This window comes from Cherax quadricarinatus, chromosome 63, assembly GCF_038502225.1.
Source record: "Cherax quadricarinatus isolate ZL_2023a chromosome 63, ASM3850222v1, whole genome shotgun sequence".
Classification (NCBI taxonomy): domain Eukaryota; kingdom Metazoa; phylum Arthropoda; class Malacostraca; order Decapoda; family Parastacidae; genus Cherax; species Cherax quadricarinatus.
In genome coordinates, this window is record NC_091354.1 from 14,445,278 (window position 1) to 14,461,476 (window position 16,199).

The following is a 16,199-nucleotide window of genomic DNA, read 5'->3' on the forward strand; positions in this document are numbered from 1 at the left end:
ACACTTTTTTGTATATAGTTTATAGTATATAGTTTATTTTTAAATGTTTATACAGTAGTGTACTGTATATTGTAATAAACAGAATAGAGAAAATCAGCTCTAATATACATTATTTAGGTATGCACACTGGACAGTGACCCATCGAAAGTCCTAGTTATCAGTAAATGAGTATGTCACTAAGTGAGGAGAGGCTGTATTTCCAATTCTTAAGAATGAGAGCCTGGTTGATGATTGAGTAATGTAAGGAACTTCTTCAACATAGGAGTGAAAAATAAATGAAAAACACTAAGAAAAGTACATGTATGCTCAGATTGAATCCACATAAGAATTTAAAACAAAATATGATGGAGACCATGAGCTCAAAAGGCATTACACAGATCAATTAGTTAAGAAGTGGAGCCAAGAAAATGGAACTCTACTTCCATGAGCACTAATATATGAATTTATATGTAATTCTATTTTGTAAATTCGTAACACAGCCTCATAAAACTTACCCTTATTTTATGCATTCACAGAATATTTGCACTTTCTCAAATCTCAGTTCCCTTGTTTCTTAAAAGCACTTTCATCTACATACTATATATGGAACAATAATGGGCCCCCATAGATGACTGGAACTGAGGCTAACCAGTCTTATGAATACTCCAATATTAACCTATGATTATTGGGAAAATTATTTACTTTTCAATATGAACTCACTTGCCATGAACAGGTGTAACTCCATCAATCTCATCTAGCATTTTTTCAGTTTCATCTAAAATCTTCTTCGTTCTTGCTTGATCCTCTAGTCGTGACAAAGTTACCTAAAAATTAAAAGAATCATAAAAATGATCACAATGAACAACAATAAATAATTGAAAGCAAAAGCAAATACAGCCAAATCAGTTACAAAACTAATTTATGTACAGTGGAAATTATTGCGAACACTTATGCACTGTTGTCTTGGTTTCAGATTACTGCTAACCAGAACTCCTAAATCTTTTTCGCAATCCGTAATATTAAGATCTACATTATTTAGTTTATATGTGGCATGGTTATTGTCCTGTCCAACATTTAGAACTTTGCATTTGTCTATATTAAACTGCATCTGCCACTTCTCCGACCACTGCATCAGTCTATTCAAATCTTCCTGGAAATGTCCTCGTCAGAATGAATTCGACGGCCTATTTTGGTGTCATCGGCAAACTTGCCGAGTAAAAGCCTTACTGAAGTCCATATACACAATATCATATTCATTACCATGATCTACCTCCTCAAATACCTTAGTGAAAAAAGTTAATAAATTCGTAAGGCAGGAACAGCACATTCCTTTAGAACCCTTGCATGGACTTGTGACCCTAATAGTGCAATTATCGTCCTGTTCTACATAATTTATCATTACTGGAATTCGCTGGTATCCTCCTGTGTAAAAACTCCTCGGCTTACGAACGTCCCACCATGCGAATTTTTCAGGATATGAACCGTCGTTTGGTAAATTTTTTGCTTCTGGATATGAACGAAATTTCAGGATGCGAACTTCCCCCTCAACGGAGGTTCCTTAAATAAATAAATAAATAATTTATTTCTTTGCAAAGGTTACAATGTGTGTTTACATATCATAATATGATTGGAGCAAAGAAAGCCACTATCATGCTGAGGCATTTCAGGCAGACTTAACCTAATACTAATAGAATACTTAAATCTAGACAGGTGAAAAGTACACTAGCAGTGGTTACCAATGTTTTGCTGATGGTGGCACCAACTAATGGCAGTCTTTTGAAGTTTCTTCTTACTGTTATTATTTTTATTTTTTTTTTTTTTATTAACACATCGGCCGATTCCCACCAAGGCAGGGTGGCCCGAAGAAGAAAAACTTTCATCATCATTCACTGCATCACTGTCTTGCCAGAGGGGTGCTTTACACTACATTTATAAAACTGCAACATTAACACCCCTCCTTCAGAGTGTAGACACTGTACTTCCCATCTCCAGGACAAGTCCAGCCTGCTGGTTTCCCTGAATCCCTTCATAGATGTTACTTTGCTCACACTCCAACAGCACGTCAAGTATTAAAAACCATCTGTCTCCATTCACTCCTATCAAATACGCTCATGTGCGCTTGCTGGAAGTCCAAGCCCCTCGCACTCAAAACCTCCTTTACCCCTTCCCTCCAACCCTTCCTAGGCCGACCCCTACCCCGCCTTCCTTCCACTACAGATTTATACACTCTCGAAGTCATTCTGTTTTGTTCCATTCTCTCTGCATGTCTGAACCACCTCAACAACCCCTCCTCAGCAATCTGGATAATAGTTTTGGTACTCCCACACCTTCTCCTAATTTCCGAACTACGAATTCTCTGCATTATATTCACACCACAAATTGCCCTCAGACATGACATCTCCACTGCCTCCAGCCTTCTCCTCATTGCAACATTCATCACTCATGCTTCACACCCATACAAGAGTGTTGGTACAACTATACCCTCATACATTCTCCTTTTTGCTTCCACGGACAAAGTTCTTTGTCTCCACAGACTCCAAAGTGAACCACTCACCCTTTTCCTCTCATCAATTCTGTGATTATTACATTGTATTATTATTATTATTATTATTATTACAGTTATAGTAATTATTATTATTATTAGTATGTACGTGGTGATAGGCTCTTGATCTAGGGAATTGGATCTGTGCTCCAGTTCCCTAAATTAATAGTAATAATAATAATAATAATAATAATAATAATGTAGGTAGTAGGTTGGTAGACAGCAACCGCCCAGGGAGGTACTACCGTCCTGCCAAGTGAGTGTAAAACGAAAGCCTGTAATCGTTTTACATGATGGTAGGGTTGCTGGTGTCTTTTGTCTGTCTCATAAATATGCAAGATTACAGGTAAGTCTTGCTACTTCTACTTACACTTAGGTCACACTACACATACATGTACAAGCATATATATACACACCCCTCTGGGTTTTCTTCTATTTTCTTTCTAATTCTTGTTCTTGTTTATTTCCTCTTATCTCCATGGGGAAGTGGAACAGAATTCTTCCTCTGTAAGCCATGCTTGTCGTAAGAGGCGACTAAAATGCCGGGAGCAAGGGGCTAGTAACCCCTTCTCCTGTATATATTACTAAATTTAAAAGGAGAAACTTCAGTTTTTTCTTTTGGGCCACCCCACCTCAGTGGGATACGGCTGGTACGTTGAAAGAAGAAAGAATAATAATAATAATAATAATAATAATAATAATAATAATAATATGGATGTACTAAGAATAATAATAATAATAATAATAATAATAATAATAATAATAATAATAATAATAATAATACAATATAATATGTTGTCATTTTTAGATATTTTCGTATTTTTTTTTTTCATATTTTTGTTTCAAATGCTTCAAAATAGAAATTGATAGCCCTCTGGGTGGCTGTAGGTACAGCTGCTATGACCACGGCTATCTTAGTGCTCACCAAGAGTCAAAAGGAAGAAGAGGTGTGCCACTCTGAGTGACCGTAGCAGACCCTTGGGATGTGTAATTTTGTCGTACATTGTACAAATTTCTTACACAATGCCTCGCCCAAAGAGACAGTACGTATTTGTGTACAATCAGCAAGAAGCGATTAGAAACTATGAAAAAAGCTAGAGAAATGAAGAAGGCAGCAGCATAGAGTGGGGCAGCTGGCCGCCACCACCACTGTGACTGCCGCCGCCATCACCAATGTGGCTGCCGCCATCACCACCACTGTGGCCACAGTGATCATGTCTACACCTATATATACATCTGTCTTGACCACACCTGTGGTTACATATTACGTATTATTATTATTGTTATAATAATTATTATTAGTAGTAGTATGTACGTGGTGATAGGCTCTTCATCTAGGGAATTGGATCTGTGCTCCAGTTCCCTAAATTATTATTAATAATAATAATACATATGTACTACTGCTACTACTACTACTAATGATAATAATACAATACAGTGGACCCCCGGTTTGCGATGCCATCGGTATCCGATAAATCCGGTATTCGATACATTTTAATGCAAAATTTTTGCCTTGGTTCCCCTAAAAAAACCCGGTATACGCGATTCGTCCGAGACGTGTCCACATGTGTATCAGTGTTTACAAGCCAGCCATTGTGCTAGCATCTAAGGATACATTCGGTACATTCCACATTATCACAGCGTTTTTGGTGCTTGTTTCTGCAAAATAAGTCACCATGGGCCCCAGAAAGCTTCTAGTGCCAACCCTGTGGTAAAAAGGGTGAGAATTAGTATGGAAATTAAGAAAGATTTTGAAGGGTTTGGGGCTAACCCTGAGAAGCCTATGCCAGTTGTGGAATCCATTGTGCCTACTTCAAAAATTAAGGAAATGTGTGCAAAGTGGATTGAACTACAAACCTTTATGGATGAAAATCGCCCTAACACAGCTATTGCAAGCCGTGCTGGTGACTATTACAATGACAATGTTGTGGCCCATTTTAGACAAATCGTAAAGGAATGGGAGGTACAGAGCTCTATGGACAGATTTATTGTGCGACAGAGGTCCAGTGACTCAAGCTGGTCCTAGTGGCATTAAAAGAAGAAGGGAAGTAACCCCAGAAAAGGACTTGCTACCTCAAGTCCTAATGGAAGGGGATTCCCCTTCTAAACAATAAGTTCGACACTCTCCCCTCCTCCCATCCCATCAATCCTCACCAGATCTTCATTAAAGGTAAGTGTCATGTATTCTACTGTTAGTAGAGTACTACAAACTGTGCATGTCTTCTTCAGTTTGTGTGCATTAAACTTAATATTTCATGTGGTAAATTTTTTTTTTTTCATACTTTTGGGTGTCTTGCACGGATTAATTTGATTTCCATTATTTCTTATGGGGAAAATTGATTCGCTTTTCGATAATTTTGGTTTACGATGAGCTCTCAAGAATTGATTAATATCGCAAACCGGGGGTCCACTGTATAATAGTAGTAATATGTTGTCACTTTTAGACATTTTCATATATTTTTTTTTTCATTTTTTTTGTGCCAAATGCTTCAAAATAGAAATTGGTAACCCTCTGGGTGGCTGTAGATACAGCTGCTATGACCACGGCTATCTCAGTGCCGACCAAGAGTCAAAAGGAAGAAGAGGTGTGCTACTCTGAGTGACCGCCGCAGACCCTTGGGATGCGTAATTTTGTCTTACGCTGTACAAATTTCTTACACAATGCCTTACTCAAAGAGACAGTATTTGTGTACAATCATCAAGAAGCGATTATAAACTATGAAAAATGCTAGAGAAACGAAGAAGGCAGCAGCATAGACTGGGGCAGCTGGCCACCACCACCACAACTGTGGCCGCCGCTGCCACCACCACCACCACTGTGGATGCCGCCACTACCATCACTGTGGCCACGCTGATCATGTTTTCACCTATATATACATCTGTCTTGACCACACCTGTGGTTACACATGTGACAACCTCACCACTAATCATAGATAAACACAAACTAGGTGTGGGGTTATAGACTGGGAAGATACTAGAGTGGAAGAGTAAATGGTGGATGCTTTCTGCCGCTGCCCGTGTTGCCATCACTTGCCGTATTATGACCTATTTTATGCATTCTAGGGTATATATCATGTTTCTATGTTACTAATATTGTTTATGTTATATTAGATGAATTTTGATAGATAACTAAGCCGTAGGGTTGATAAAAGCATTATTTTGTCATGCCTCCTGAGAGGCTGGAATGGATTAATTGCATTTCAATTAATTTAAACGAGGAAAATTGACTCCGCATACAAACAAATTAGGATACGAACAAGGTCACGGAACGGATTAAATTCGTAAGCTGAGGTTCCACTGTATTTATAATACATATACAGTGGTACCTCGGGATATGAACTTAATTCGTTCCAGAAGGCTGTTCAAGTGCCAATACCGAACGGATTTGTTCCCATAAGGAATAATGTAAATTAAGTTAATCCATTCAGATCTCCAAAAATACACTTACAAAAGCACTTACATAAATACACTTACATAATTGTTCGAGTTTTCAGCTGTTCGTATCCAGAGGTACCAATGTACTTCTAAACTGTCGTATCTGAGCGCCTCTGCAGACTGTGATTATTGATGAGTGAGGTGAAAGTGTTGAATGATGAAAGTAATTTCTTTTTTGGGGATTTTCTTTCATTTTGGGTCACTCTGCCTCAGTGGGAGATGGCTGACTTGCGAGAGAAACTACATTTTTTATTTTTATTTTTCATACCTAAAATTTCATATACAGTAGGGCCCCACTTATACAGCAGGTTAGGTTTCAGGTTACAGTCGGAAAGCAGACACCGCTGGAAAGCAGAATGCCATTTTTTCCACTTATAAATGCATATAATCTCCATGGGTAAGTGGACCAGAATTCTTCCTCCGTAAGCCATGCGTGTCGTAAGAGGCGACTAAAATGCCGGGAGCAAGGGGCTAGTAACCCATTCTCCTGTATATATTACTAAATTTGAAAGGAGAAACTTTTGTTTTTCCTTTTGGGCCACCCCACCTCGGTGGGATACAGTTGATACGTTGAAAGAAAGAAATTGCATATAAATGCCAGATAACAAGTTTACACTAACATATATTAAGTTAGCAATAGAACTAGGCATTAAAAACAATAAAAAGTTAAATACACACACACAGTACACTCATTACTTACCTCAAAATATTTGTAGTCTTAATATACTACGACATTTAACCCTTAAACGGTCCAAACAAATCGACGTTCAAATTTGCAGTGCTACAAAAGTAGATCTACTTTTTTTAATATATTTTCATATGTAACAAAAAATAAAATGTAGATAAAATTTTTTTTACACGTTTTCAAATGTAAAACTTTGTACAAAAGAAGATCTACATTTTTTTACATACTTTCAGATGTTGAAAAAACGTATATATATGTTTGGACCATTTAAGGGTTAAAGCACCCCAGAGCGATAAAATGCATATACGGTACACTCATTGCTTACCTTAAAATATTTGTAGTCTTAATGTAGAGTGAGAGGTGAGTAGTATTTATTTGAGAGAAGTAGGCATGGGAGGTATGGTAGCCAGCCAGGCCAGCCCACCCCACTCTCATGTAATACAGTGGTACCTTGGTATACGTCCTTAATCCGTTCCAGGACCTTGGACTTATACCAAACAGGACGTATACCATACGAATTTTCCCACAAGAAATATAGGGAAAAACAATTAATCCGTTCCTACGAAAAAATCCTATTGTTATTGGCATATTATACATTGATGGGGTTGTATAAAATAATTTAAACACTGCTTAATACTAAAATATATACATAAATACAAAAGAATTAGATGAAATAAATGCAAATTTAACCTCACTTTACTTTGCTGAAAAAAATCGAGTGCCTACTAGGATAGTGCTGAGAAGGGAGGAGATGTTATTGTTTGGAAGGAGAGTCCCCTTCTCTTTTCTGTTTCTTTTCCTTATTTGGACCTGGTTGAAGCTCACCAGGTTTGACTTTAACAGCATGGGTTGTTCACTAGTAACGGGCATACTGACGCTAGTGGGCAGCCGTGGCTTCGTCTCGAGAGAGAGGTAAACAAGGGTAGCGTGTGGTGTCGTGGCTCATTTTGACCCATGCAAGTTCTAGCATATGAGTTGTATTCCACGCAAAGGTCATATACCAAGCAAAAATTTTCGCGTCCAAACAGGACACATACCAAATTGGACTTATTCCAAAGCAGATGTATACCTAGGTACCACTGTATACTACAACATTTAAAGCACCCCAGGGTGGTAAAATGCATATACAGTATATTCATACTTACCTTAAAATATTTGAAGTCTTAATGTAGGGTGAGAGGTGAGTAGCATTTATTTGTAGGAAGTCAGGTGTGGGAGATATGGCAGCCAGCCAGGTCAGCCCACCTCACCCACATGTAACATACTCTGGCACTTAAAGTACCCTAAAGCAATAAAATGCATATACAGTACACTCATTACTTACATTAAAATATTTGTAGTCTTAATGTAGAGTCAGAGGTGAGTAAACGAGGTAAAAATGAATAAACAAGAGAGAGAACAAGTAAATGAGAGAAGAGAGAGATGCAGAGTTATGTAAACAAGTAGACAAATGTGTCTGGTTTTGGCTCATACACATAACATCTATCTATCGTGTTTATCTATCGTGTTTATATGTTATGTAGCATGCTTATTACATAATTTTGAAAAAGTATCAAAGATGGATTAATGAAAAATTTGTATTAACGTAATATATAACATTTAATGTGCCTCAGTGATTATTATTGTGGATTATTATTATTAATATGGCATCCTCAAGACTAATAAGGCGCTCTTAGTGATTTTAATGTGTACCTGCATGCCAGCACAGTAAGTTCATTTAGGTACAGGTACACATAATTAAAATTATCAGATGGGTAGGCTTCAGGATGTACACTACATGTTTACAGAGGGGCAACAGATATGTCGGAACATTATTTAGTTGTAGCTACACTTAGAGTAAGAGGTAGATAGGACAAAAGGAAAATGGCAACAGCTAGTAAGAGAGAGGTGAAAGTGTATAAACTAAGAGAGGAGGAAGTTAGAGAGAGATATAAGCAGCTATTGGCAGAAAGGTGGACTAATGCAAGTATGAGTAGTGGGAGGATGAAGAGGGTTGGTATAGTTTTAAAAATGCAGTATTAGAATGTGGGGCAGAAGTTTGTGGCTATAGGAGGATTGGTGCAGGAGGAAAGAGGAGTGATTCGTGGAATGATGAAGTAAAGGGTGTGATAAAAGAGAAAAAGGTAGCTTATGAGAGGTTTTTACAAAGCAGAAGTGTTATAAGATGAGCAGAGTATATGTAGAGTAAAAGAAAGGTGAAGAGTGGTAATAGAATAACTCAATTAATACATAGCATTAGAAATCTTCCTTATGAAGAAAGACTGAAGACCCTTAAATTACATTCACTTCTTAGATGAAGAATGAGGGGAGACATGATCGAAGTGTGTAAGTGGAAGATGGGTATCAATAAAGGGGATATAAATAAGGTCTTGAGGATATCCCTCCAAGAGAGAACCCGCAGTAATGGATTCAAATTAGACAAGTTTAGATTTAGAAAGGATACATGAAAGTAATGGTTTGGAAATAGGGTAGTTGACGAGTGGAACAGTCTGCCTAGTAGGGTTGTCGAGGCTAAAACCTTGGGTAGTTTCAAATTTAGGTTGGATAAATGCATGAGTGAGAGGTGTTGGATTTGAGTGGGACTTGGACATGGGTAAATAGAATTATCAAAGCTTATTTCCTGAGTAGCATTGAAAATTGGGTTAGGCAAATATTTTGTTAGTGGGATGGATTGTGAAGGACCTGCCTAGTATGGGCCAACAGGCCTGCTGCAGTGTTCCTCCTTCCTTATGTTCTTATGTAAGTGAGTGCAAAAGGAGAGCAGATGATAGACTGGGAGAGGTACTGTCAAGAAATTTTGCTGAAAATAAGAAAAATTTTTGGAGTGAGATAAACAAGTTAAGAAAGCCTAGGGAACGACTGGATTTGTCAATTAAAAAGAGAGTAGGGGAGTTAGTTGATGGGGAACTGGAGGTATTGGGTAGATGGTGGGAATATTTTGAGGAACTTTTAAATGTCGATGAAGAAACGGAGGCGGTAATTTCATGCACTGGCCAGGGAGGTATACCATCTTTTAGGAGTGAAGAGCAGGATGCGAGTGTAGGGGAGGTACATGAAGCATTACATAGAATGAAAGGGGGATAAAGCAGCTAGAACTGATGGGATCATGAGAGAAATGTTAAAAGCAGGGGGGATATACTGTTGGAGTGGTTGGTATTTTTGTTTAATAAATGTATGAGGGGTTTGGGATATTGGCAGTTTGGAGGGATATATTGTGTATTTTTATACGTATATACTTCTAAACTGTGGTATTCTGGGCACCTCTACAAAAACAGTGATTATGTGTGAGTGAGGTGAAAGTGTTGAATGATGATAAAAGTATTTTCTTTTTGGGTCACCCTGCCTCGGTGAGAGACAGCCAACTTGTTAAAAAAAAAATATAAAGGGAAGGGGGACAAAAGAGACTGTGACAATTATAGGGGAATAAGTTTACTGAATCATAGGTAGTAGGTTGGTAGACAGCAACTGCCCAGGGAGGTACTACCGTCCTGCCACGTGAGTGTAAAACGAAAGCCTGTAATTGTTTTACATGATGGTAGGATTACTGGTGTCCCCTTTTCTGTCTCATAAACATGCATGATTTCAGGTACATCTTGCTACTTCTACTTACACTTAGGTCACACTACACATACATGTACAAGCATATATATGCATACCCCTCTGGGTTTTCTTCTATTTTCTTCCTAGTTCTTGTTCTTGCTTATTTCCTCTTATCTCCATGGGGAAGTGGAACAGAATTCTTCCTCCGTAAGCCATGCGTGTTGTAAGCGGCGACTAAAATGCCAGGAGCAAGGGGCTAGTAACCCCTTCTCCTGTACAAATTACTAAATTTAAAAAGAAAAACTTTCGTTTTTCTTTTTGGGCCACCCTGCCTTGGTGGGATACAGCCGGTTTGTTGAAAAAAAAAATGTATGAAAGAGGGGAAGGTACCTAGGGATTGGCAGAGAGCATGTATAGTTCTTTTATATAAAGGGAAGGGGGACAAAAGAGACTGTAAAAATTATAGGGGAATAAGTTTACTGAATTATAGGTAGTAGGTTGGTAGGCAGCAACCGCCCAGGGAGGTACTACTGTCCTGCCAAGTGAGTGTAAAACGAAAGCCTGTAATTGTTTTACATCATGGTAAGATTGCTGGTGTCCCTTTTTCTGTCTCATAAACATGCAAGATTTCAGGTACATCTTGCTACTTCTACTTACACATAGGTCACACTACACATACATGTACAAGCATACATATACATACCCCTCTGGGTTTTCTTCTATTTTCTTTCTAGTTCTTGTTTATTTCCTCTTATCTCCATGGGGAAGTGGAACAGAATTCTTCCTCCGTAAGCCATGTGTGTTGTAAGTGGCGACTAAAATGCCAGGAGCAAGGGGCTAGTAACCCCTTCCCCTGTATAAATTACTAAATTTAAAAAGAGAAACTTTCATTTTTCTTTTTGGGCCACCCTGCCTTGGTGGGATACGGCCGGTTTGTTGAAAAAAAAAAATGTACGAAAGAGGGGAAGGTATCTAGGGATTGGCAGAGAGCATGTATAGTTCCTTTATATAAAGGGAAGGGGGACAAAAGACTAAAAATTATAGAGGAATTAGTTTACTGAGTATACCAGGAAAAGTGTATAGTAGGGTTATTATTGAAAGAATTAGAGGTAAGACAGAATGTAGGATTGCAGATGGTAATGATATATTGTCAGACTGTGATGATGGGAAATGGAGCCCAGCCTCTGTCTGTCCTAGCCTGTGTCAAACGCCGACTGAGACAGAGGCAGAGGTACGAACGTACACATGTGCATCCCGTGACGTCACACAAACAGTCACAGGCCTAGGGATCTCCTATCTAAAGCACATGGATGATACTGACATGCTATACAACACAGGGATCAGCAACTATGCTGACAGCTCGGTCATGTTACGTATGTCGTCTCGACATACACTACTATCTATAGGCTGAACAGGCAGGTGGTTCTCGGCTGATTCTATACAATAACAAATTCATATATAACTTAGAACTAATGGATGGTATTATAATGGATGTTAACAAAATGAATTTTACGTAATGGGTGTTAACGTAATCACTTTTAACGTAATGCATTACAAACTATAAGAGGAAATCATTGTACAATGTGGATGGAATTGATCGATCGATCTGTATTCATGCACTCTACGGATTCTGAGGAAGAATAAATATATATATACAAGGTGAAATTAACAGCAAAGGCATCTGGTGTGCACTCAGATCATTACTGTCAAATTCTCAGAATACAGAGGGAACGCGAATACAAAAAAATTTTTTTTGAAAAACTAATCAGTTAATAACAAACAGTTGACAATTTACTTCATCTCGGACATCTAGTTATACAGATTATGTACATTTAAACCCAATTCTGCGAGGGTGAGGTTTACATATGCAGAATGGTTATCATCTCTGGGAGGATCGAATTCCTCTGCAATTGCTAATACATGCCTTGACTGAGGGAGATCTGAACGAGTATCAACAAAAGATACTTGTGGGTTTCTCATTACTTGTCGAGTATGCAAGGAGTAACGACATTCAGGTTGGTTATCTAACTGAGTATCTGAGGTAGAGGGTACAGAGTCAAGAGGATTTTCAGCATCTGTCACATTAGTCTGGGTAGCAATATCATCAACATCGCATATTAATTTCATATGATCTAAATGTGATTCTTTGTACTGACCAGTACTAATTTCTCTAACCTTATTCTTATTACCAGAGATATGTTCTACAACTCGATAAGGTCCGACAAACTTTTGATCGAGCTTAGGCATTGCGGATGTTTTGTTGAAATTTGTCAGCATTACTCTCGAACCTACTTTGACTTTTGATGGCTTAGCACGGCTATTAGTTACTCTAGTAAATTCTGCTGTTGATTTATGAAGTGTTTCACGGATTCTTCTAAAAACACTCTGAGCCATGCTGGTACGAGTTGCTACGAAATCATCAGGGTTGTAATTAGGTTTCGGAGTGGAATATAACAACTCATAGGGTAAACGCTTGTCTACACCATACAATGCATAATGTGGAGTATCACCTATGGAAGCATTGTAAGCAGAATTTATGGCACATTGAACATCTGGTATGACTTCATCCCAAGTTTCACTATTGGGGTTGATAGTGGCTCTCACGACATCAAGTACTTTCTTATTGGTTCGTTCGGCTAACCCACTGCTGGCAGAATGATGAGGAACAATGGTGGATTTACAGATCTTGTATAAAGTACACAAATTTTCAAGAATCTCATTACAGAATTCACCTCCATTATCTGTTACTAAGGACTTAGGGGTGGTATGCCTGCAGATAATGTGTTCTTTAAACGCTTTAGCTACTGTCTCTGCAGTCTTATCTGCAATAGGAACTAACTCACAATATCTGGTGAAATGGTCTACCATAACACACAGATGTTTGTTGCCTTGGAGGGAACATTTAAAATTGGTTAACAAGTCAAGGGCAACTCTTTCCCACGGTTCGCTAGTGGTTGGGTACACTTGGATTGGATTAGGACCATTGACATTCCCTTTATGTTGCATACAGACACTACATTTCTTAACATACTCGGAAATGTCAGTTGCCACACGTGGCCAAAAGTATTTCATTCTGGCTTGTTTCACAGAACGATCCATACCAGGGTGTGCAACACCTGGTGCATCATGAACTAGCTGTAGAGCTACGTTCACTAGTGACTGTGGAATTACTAACTGGTACACTCTTCTGCTTGGAGTACCCAACTCGGCTGTTCAATACAGTAATTCTTGGCTCATTACAAAGTCACTAATGGGTGCTGGTGGCTTCACAGTAAGAATAAGATCTTCCTGGAGCAGGAATCGAATCACACCAGACCACATGGGATCTGTTCTTTGGGCATTTTTGACATGCTCAACAGTAAATGGAGGATCTGCAGTAACTACACTAACGTGTCGCGATAAAGCATCTGCGACTACATTTGACTTGCCAGGTAAATGTTCAAAAGTGGGACTGAACTCTTGGATAGTCAAGGTCCATCTGGCTAACCTTCCAGTAGGTTGTTTGTTCTGGAATAAAGGTATCAGTGGTGCATGGTCTGTCAAGACATGAACAGGGTACTGGTAAATAATGTCTTGGAAGTGCTTTAAAGACCATACTATTGCTAAAGCTTCTTGCTCCGTTACTGTATAATTACATTCAGCCTTCGTAAGGACTCGGCTAGCAAATGCAACTGCGTTGTACTTGCCATCAGTCTTCTGAGCTAGTACGGCACCTATGCCAATTGAACTAGCATCAGTTGTCAGATAGAAGGGCTTAGCAAAATCTGGGAATTTCAAAATTGGAGCAGATGTTAGCTTTTCTTTTAGAGTTTGGAATGCTCTTTCTTGACGGAAGGTCCAAACGAAAGGAGCATCTTTCTTAAGCAATTCAGTTAGCGGAGCTGCTATTGAAGAAAAATTTGCAATGAGAGATCTGTAGAAACCTGCTAGACCCACAAAGGATCTTACAGCATCAGCAGTTTTGGGAGTTGGAAAATTTAGTACTGCCGTTACTTTACTTTGATCAGTCGTAACCCCTCTAGGAGTGACTACGTGACCCAGAAACTTAATTTCTGATCTGAAAAATTGACATTTAGACAGTTTGATCTTTAAATTGGCTTCTTCAAGCTTGCCAAGTACTATATCAAGTCTTTTCAGGTGTGTATCCACATCTTCGGACATGACGATTACGTCGTCTAAGTACACCATAAGTGCTTTATCTATAAGACCTCTAAAGATGTTGGTCATGAGTCTAGAGAACATGATAGGTGACGATCGTAATCCAAAAGCCATTCGTAGGAAATGACAATGACCTGTGGGAGTGGAGAATGCAGTTAACCCTTGGCTGTCCTCGTGAAGAGGGACTTGCCAAAACCCTTGTAACAAGTCCAGGGTCGAGAAGACTTTGTTATCTCCGATTTTGCGTAAAAGGTCACCTAGTACAGGAAGTGGGAAACGATCTGGAATGGTTTTCGCATTTAACTTCCTAAAGTCAATCACCGGGCGCCAAGTGCCGTCCTTCTTAGGCACTAGGATCAAGGGCGCATTCCAGGGTGAATTGCTATGTGCAATAACTCCATCATTGAGCATTTGATTGATCAGTTCCTCTGCGACAGTAACTTGGGAATGAGGCATTCTGTACGCAGGTATATAAATAGGTCTAGTACCAGGTTCAAGTGGAATACGATGGGACAATAAGTTCGTTACACCCATCTTCTCACCTGGTAAGGCAATGGCGTTACGACGTTTGTTCAACAAAGTCAACAAACGCTTGACTTCGTCTGGGAAGTCAGTGGGAGCTAAGTCTTTCTCCTCAACTGGTGGAATGGATTGATCCAGCGGATCAATAGCACCGACCCACTGGTCAGGTGGCACGTCATCCTGTACTTGAACAGGGTAAGGATAGTGAACTAGGTCAACGAGGTTGGTATTTGCTCTGAGACGAACACTGTGACCCGAAGTGTTAGCAAGGAGTAAATGGATCTTACTGTCTCTTACAAAGTGTAAGGAAGGTTCAACAAATAAACCCTTGACCTTGCAGGAATCACTGTCAACTAGGACGTTATCACCATCTGGAACATTAGGAACAACAACAGACACTAGTGAGAGCACTAGCCGCAACAGAGACGTCTTTCTGCAGACAGCATGTGACATCAACAAGAGATGGCATTACTAGTTTCAAGTAATCGTTTTCTGACAAGGCATCCCCTGTGGAGAAACTACTACTCGAACTAGCAGTCATTGCAGGGATAGGCTGTGCACTCAAGGCAGTCTGAGTGTCCTCGGACACTTGAGGCAACGGAACACTATCTTGCAAGTCTGAAGGTGTAGGTGGAACACAGATGGGAGTGACAGAGTTACCAGTGCCTGACCGCTTGGGTACGCTACTGGAGAATGCATTGGCTTGTAAGGACTTAATCCGTACATCATACTCTGCAGCAGTATGACAGATTTCTGATCCAAGCTGGTAACCCCAGAATGGAACGATCAAGTCGTCAATTTGGGCATGCCATCGGTACGGGTAAAGCACAATGCGTAAGTCTCGCATGGAAGCAAATCCCAGTAGAAGGTCACCAGGGAAAGTAATCTGGTCGACAACAAGAAAAGCAGCAGTAAAGTCTCTTCCTTGGATAGTAAAGGTGAGCGAAGTCTGACCTCGGACTCGCAGAAGGGAACCAGCTACTCCACTAAGGGAGGTTACAGTAGTTGGTTCAACGAGGAGGACACGTCGTAACTGCTTCTCTTTAAACAAGCTAGACCTGATGATATTAACTTGCGCACCAGAGTCCATGAACACATGAACGGGCGCATTATGGACAGAAGCTTGTACTAAAGGACCAATCGTTTCGTTAGGAATTATATGCAAACAGAAAGGTGGGTTGTCATCGGAGAAGGCATTTTCTACTTCATCCCCAAATTCCTCTACGTCAGAGACGTGTGAAGCAGCATCAACAGCAGGGCTGTCATTCTCAAGGCTGGCTAAGACTTCATAGGAATTTTGGACTGGGATGGTGTACTCGTTATCACCTACTACTGTCA

General features: G+C 39.5%; 1 protein-coding gene across 1 annotated transcript in view; it reads right to left on the reverse strand.

Annotated features, from left to right (window-relative positions):
- The window catches only part of Rpn9 (regulatory particle non-ATPase 9), a 52,087-nt gene that overhangs the window by 20,008 nt on the left and 15,880 nt on the right, over positions 1 to 16,199 (reverse strand). Inside the window, exon 4 of the mRNA XM_070098643.1 lies at positions 700 to 803. Coding sequence (XP_069954744.1) covers positions 700 to 803 — 104 coding nt within the window. The remainder of the gene's footprint in view (positions 1 to 699; positions 804 to 16,199) is intronic.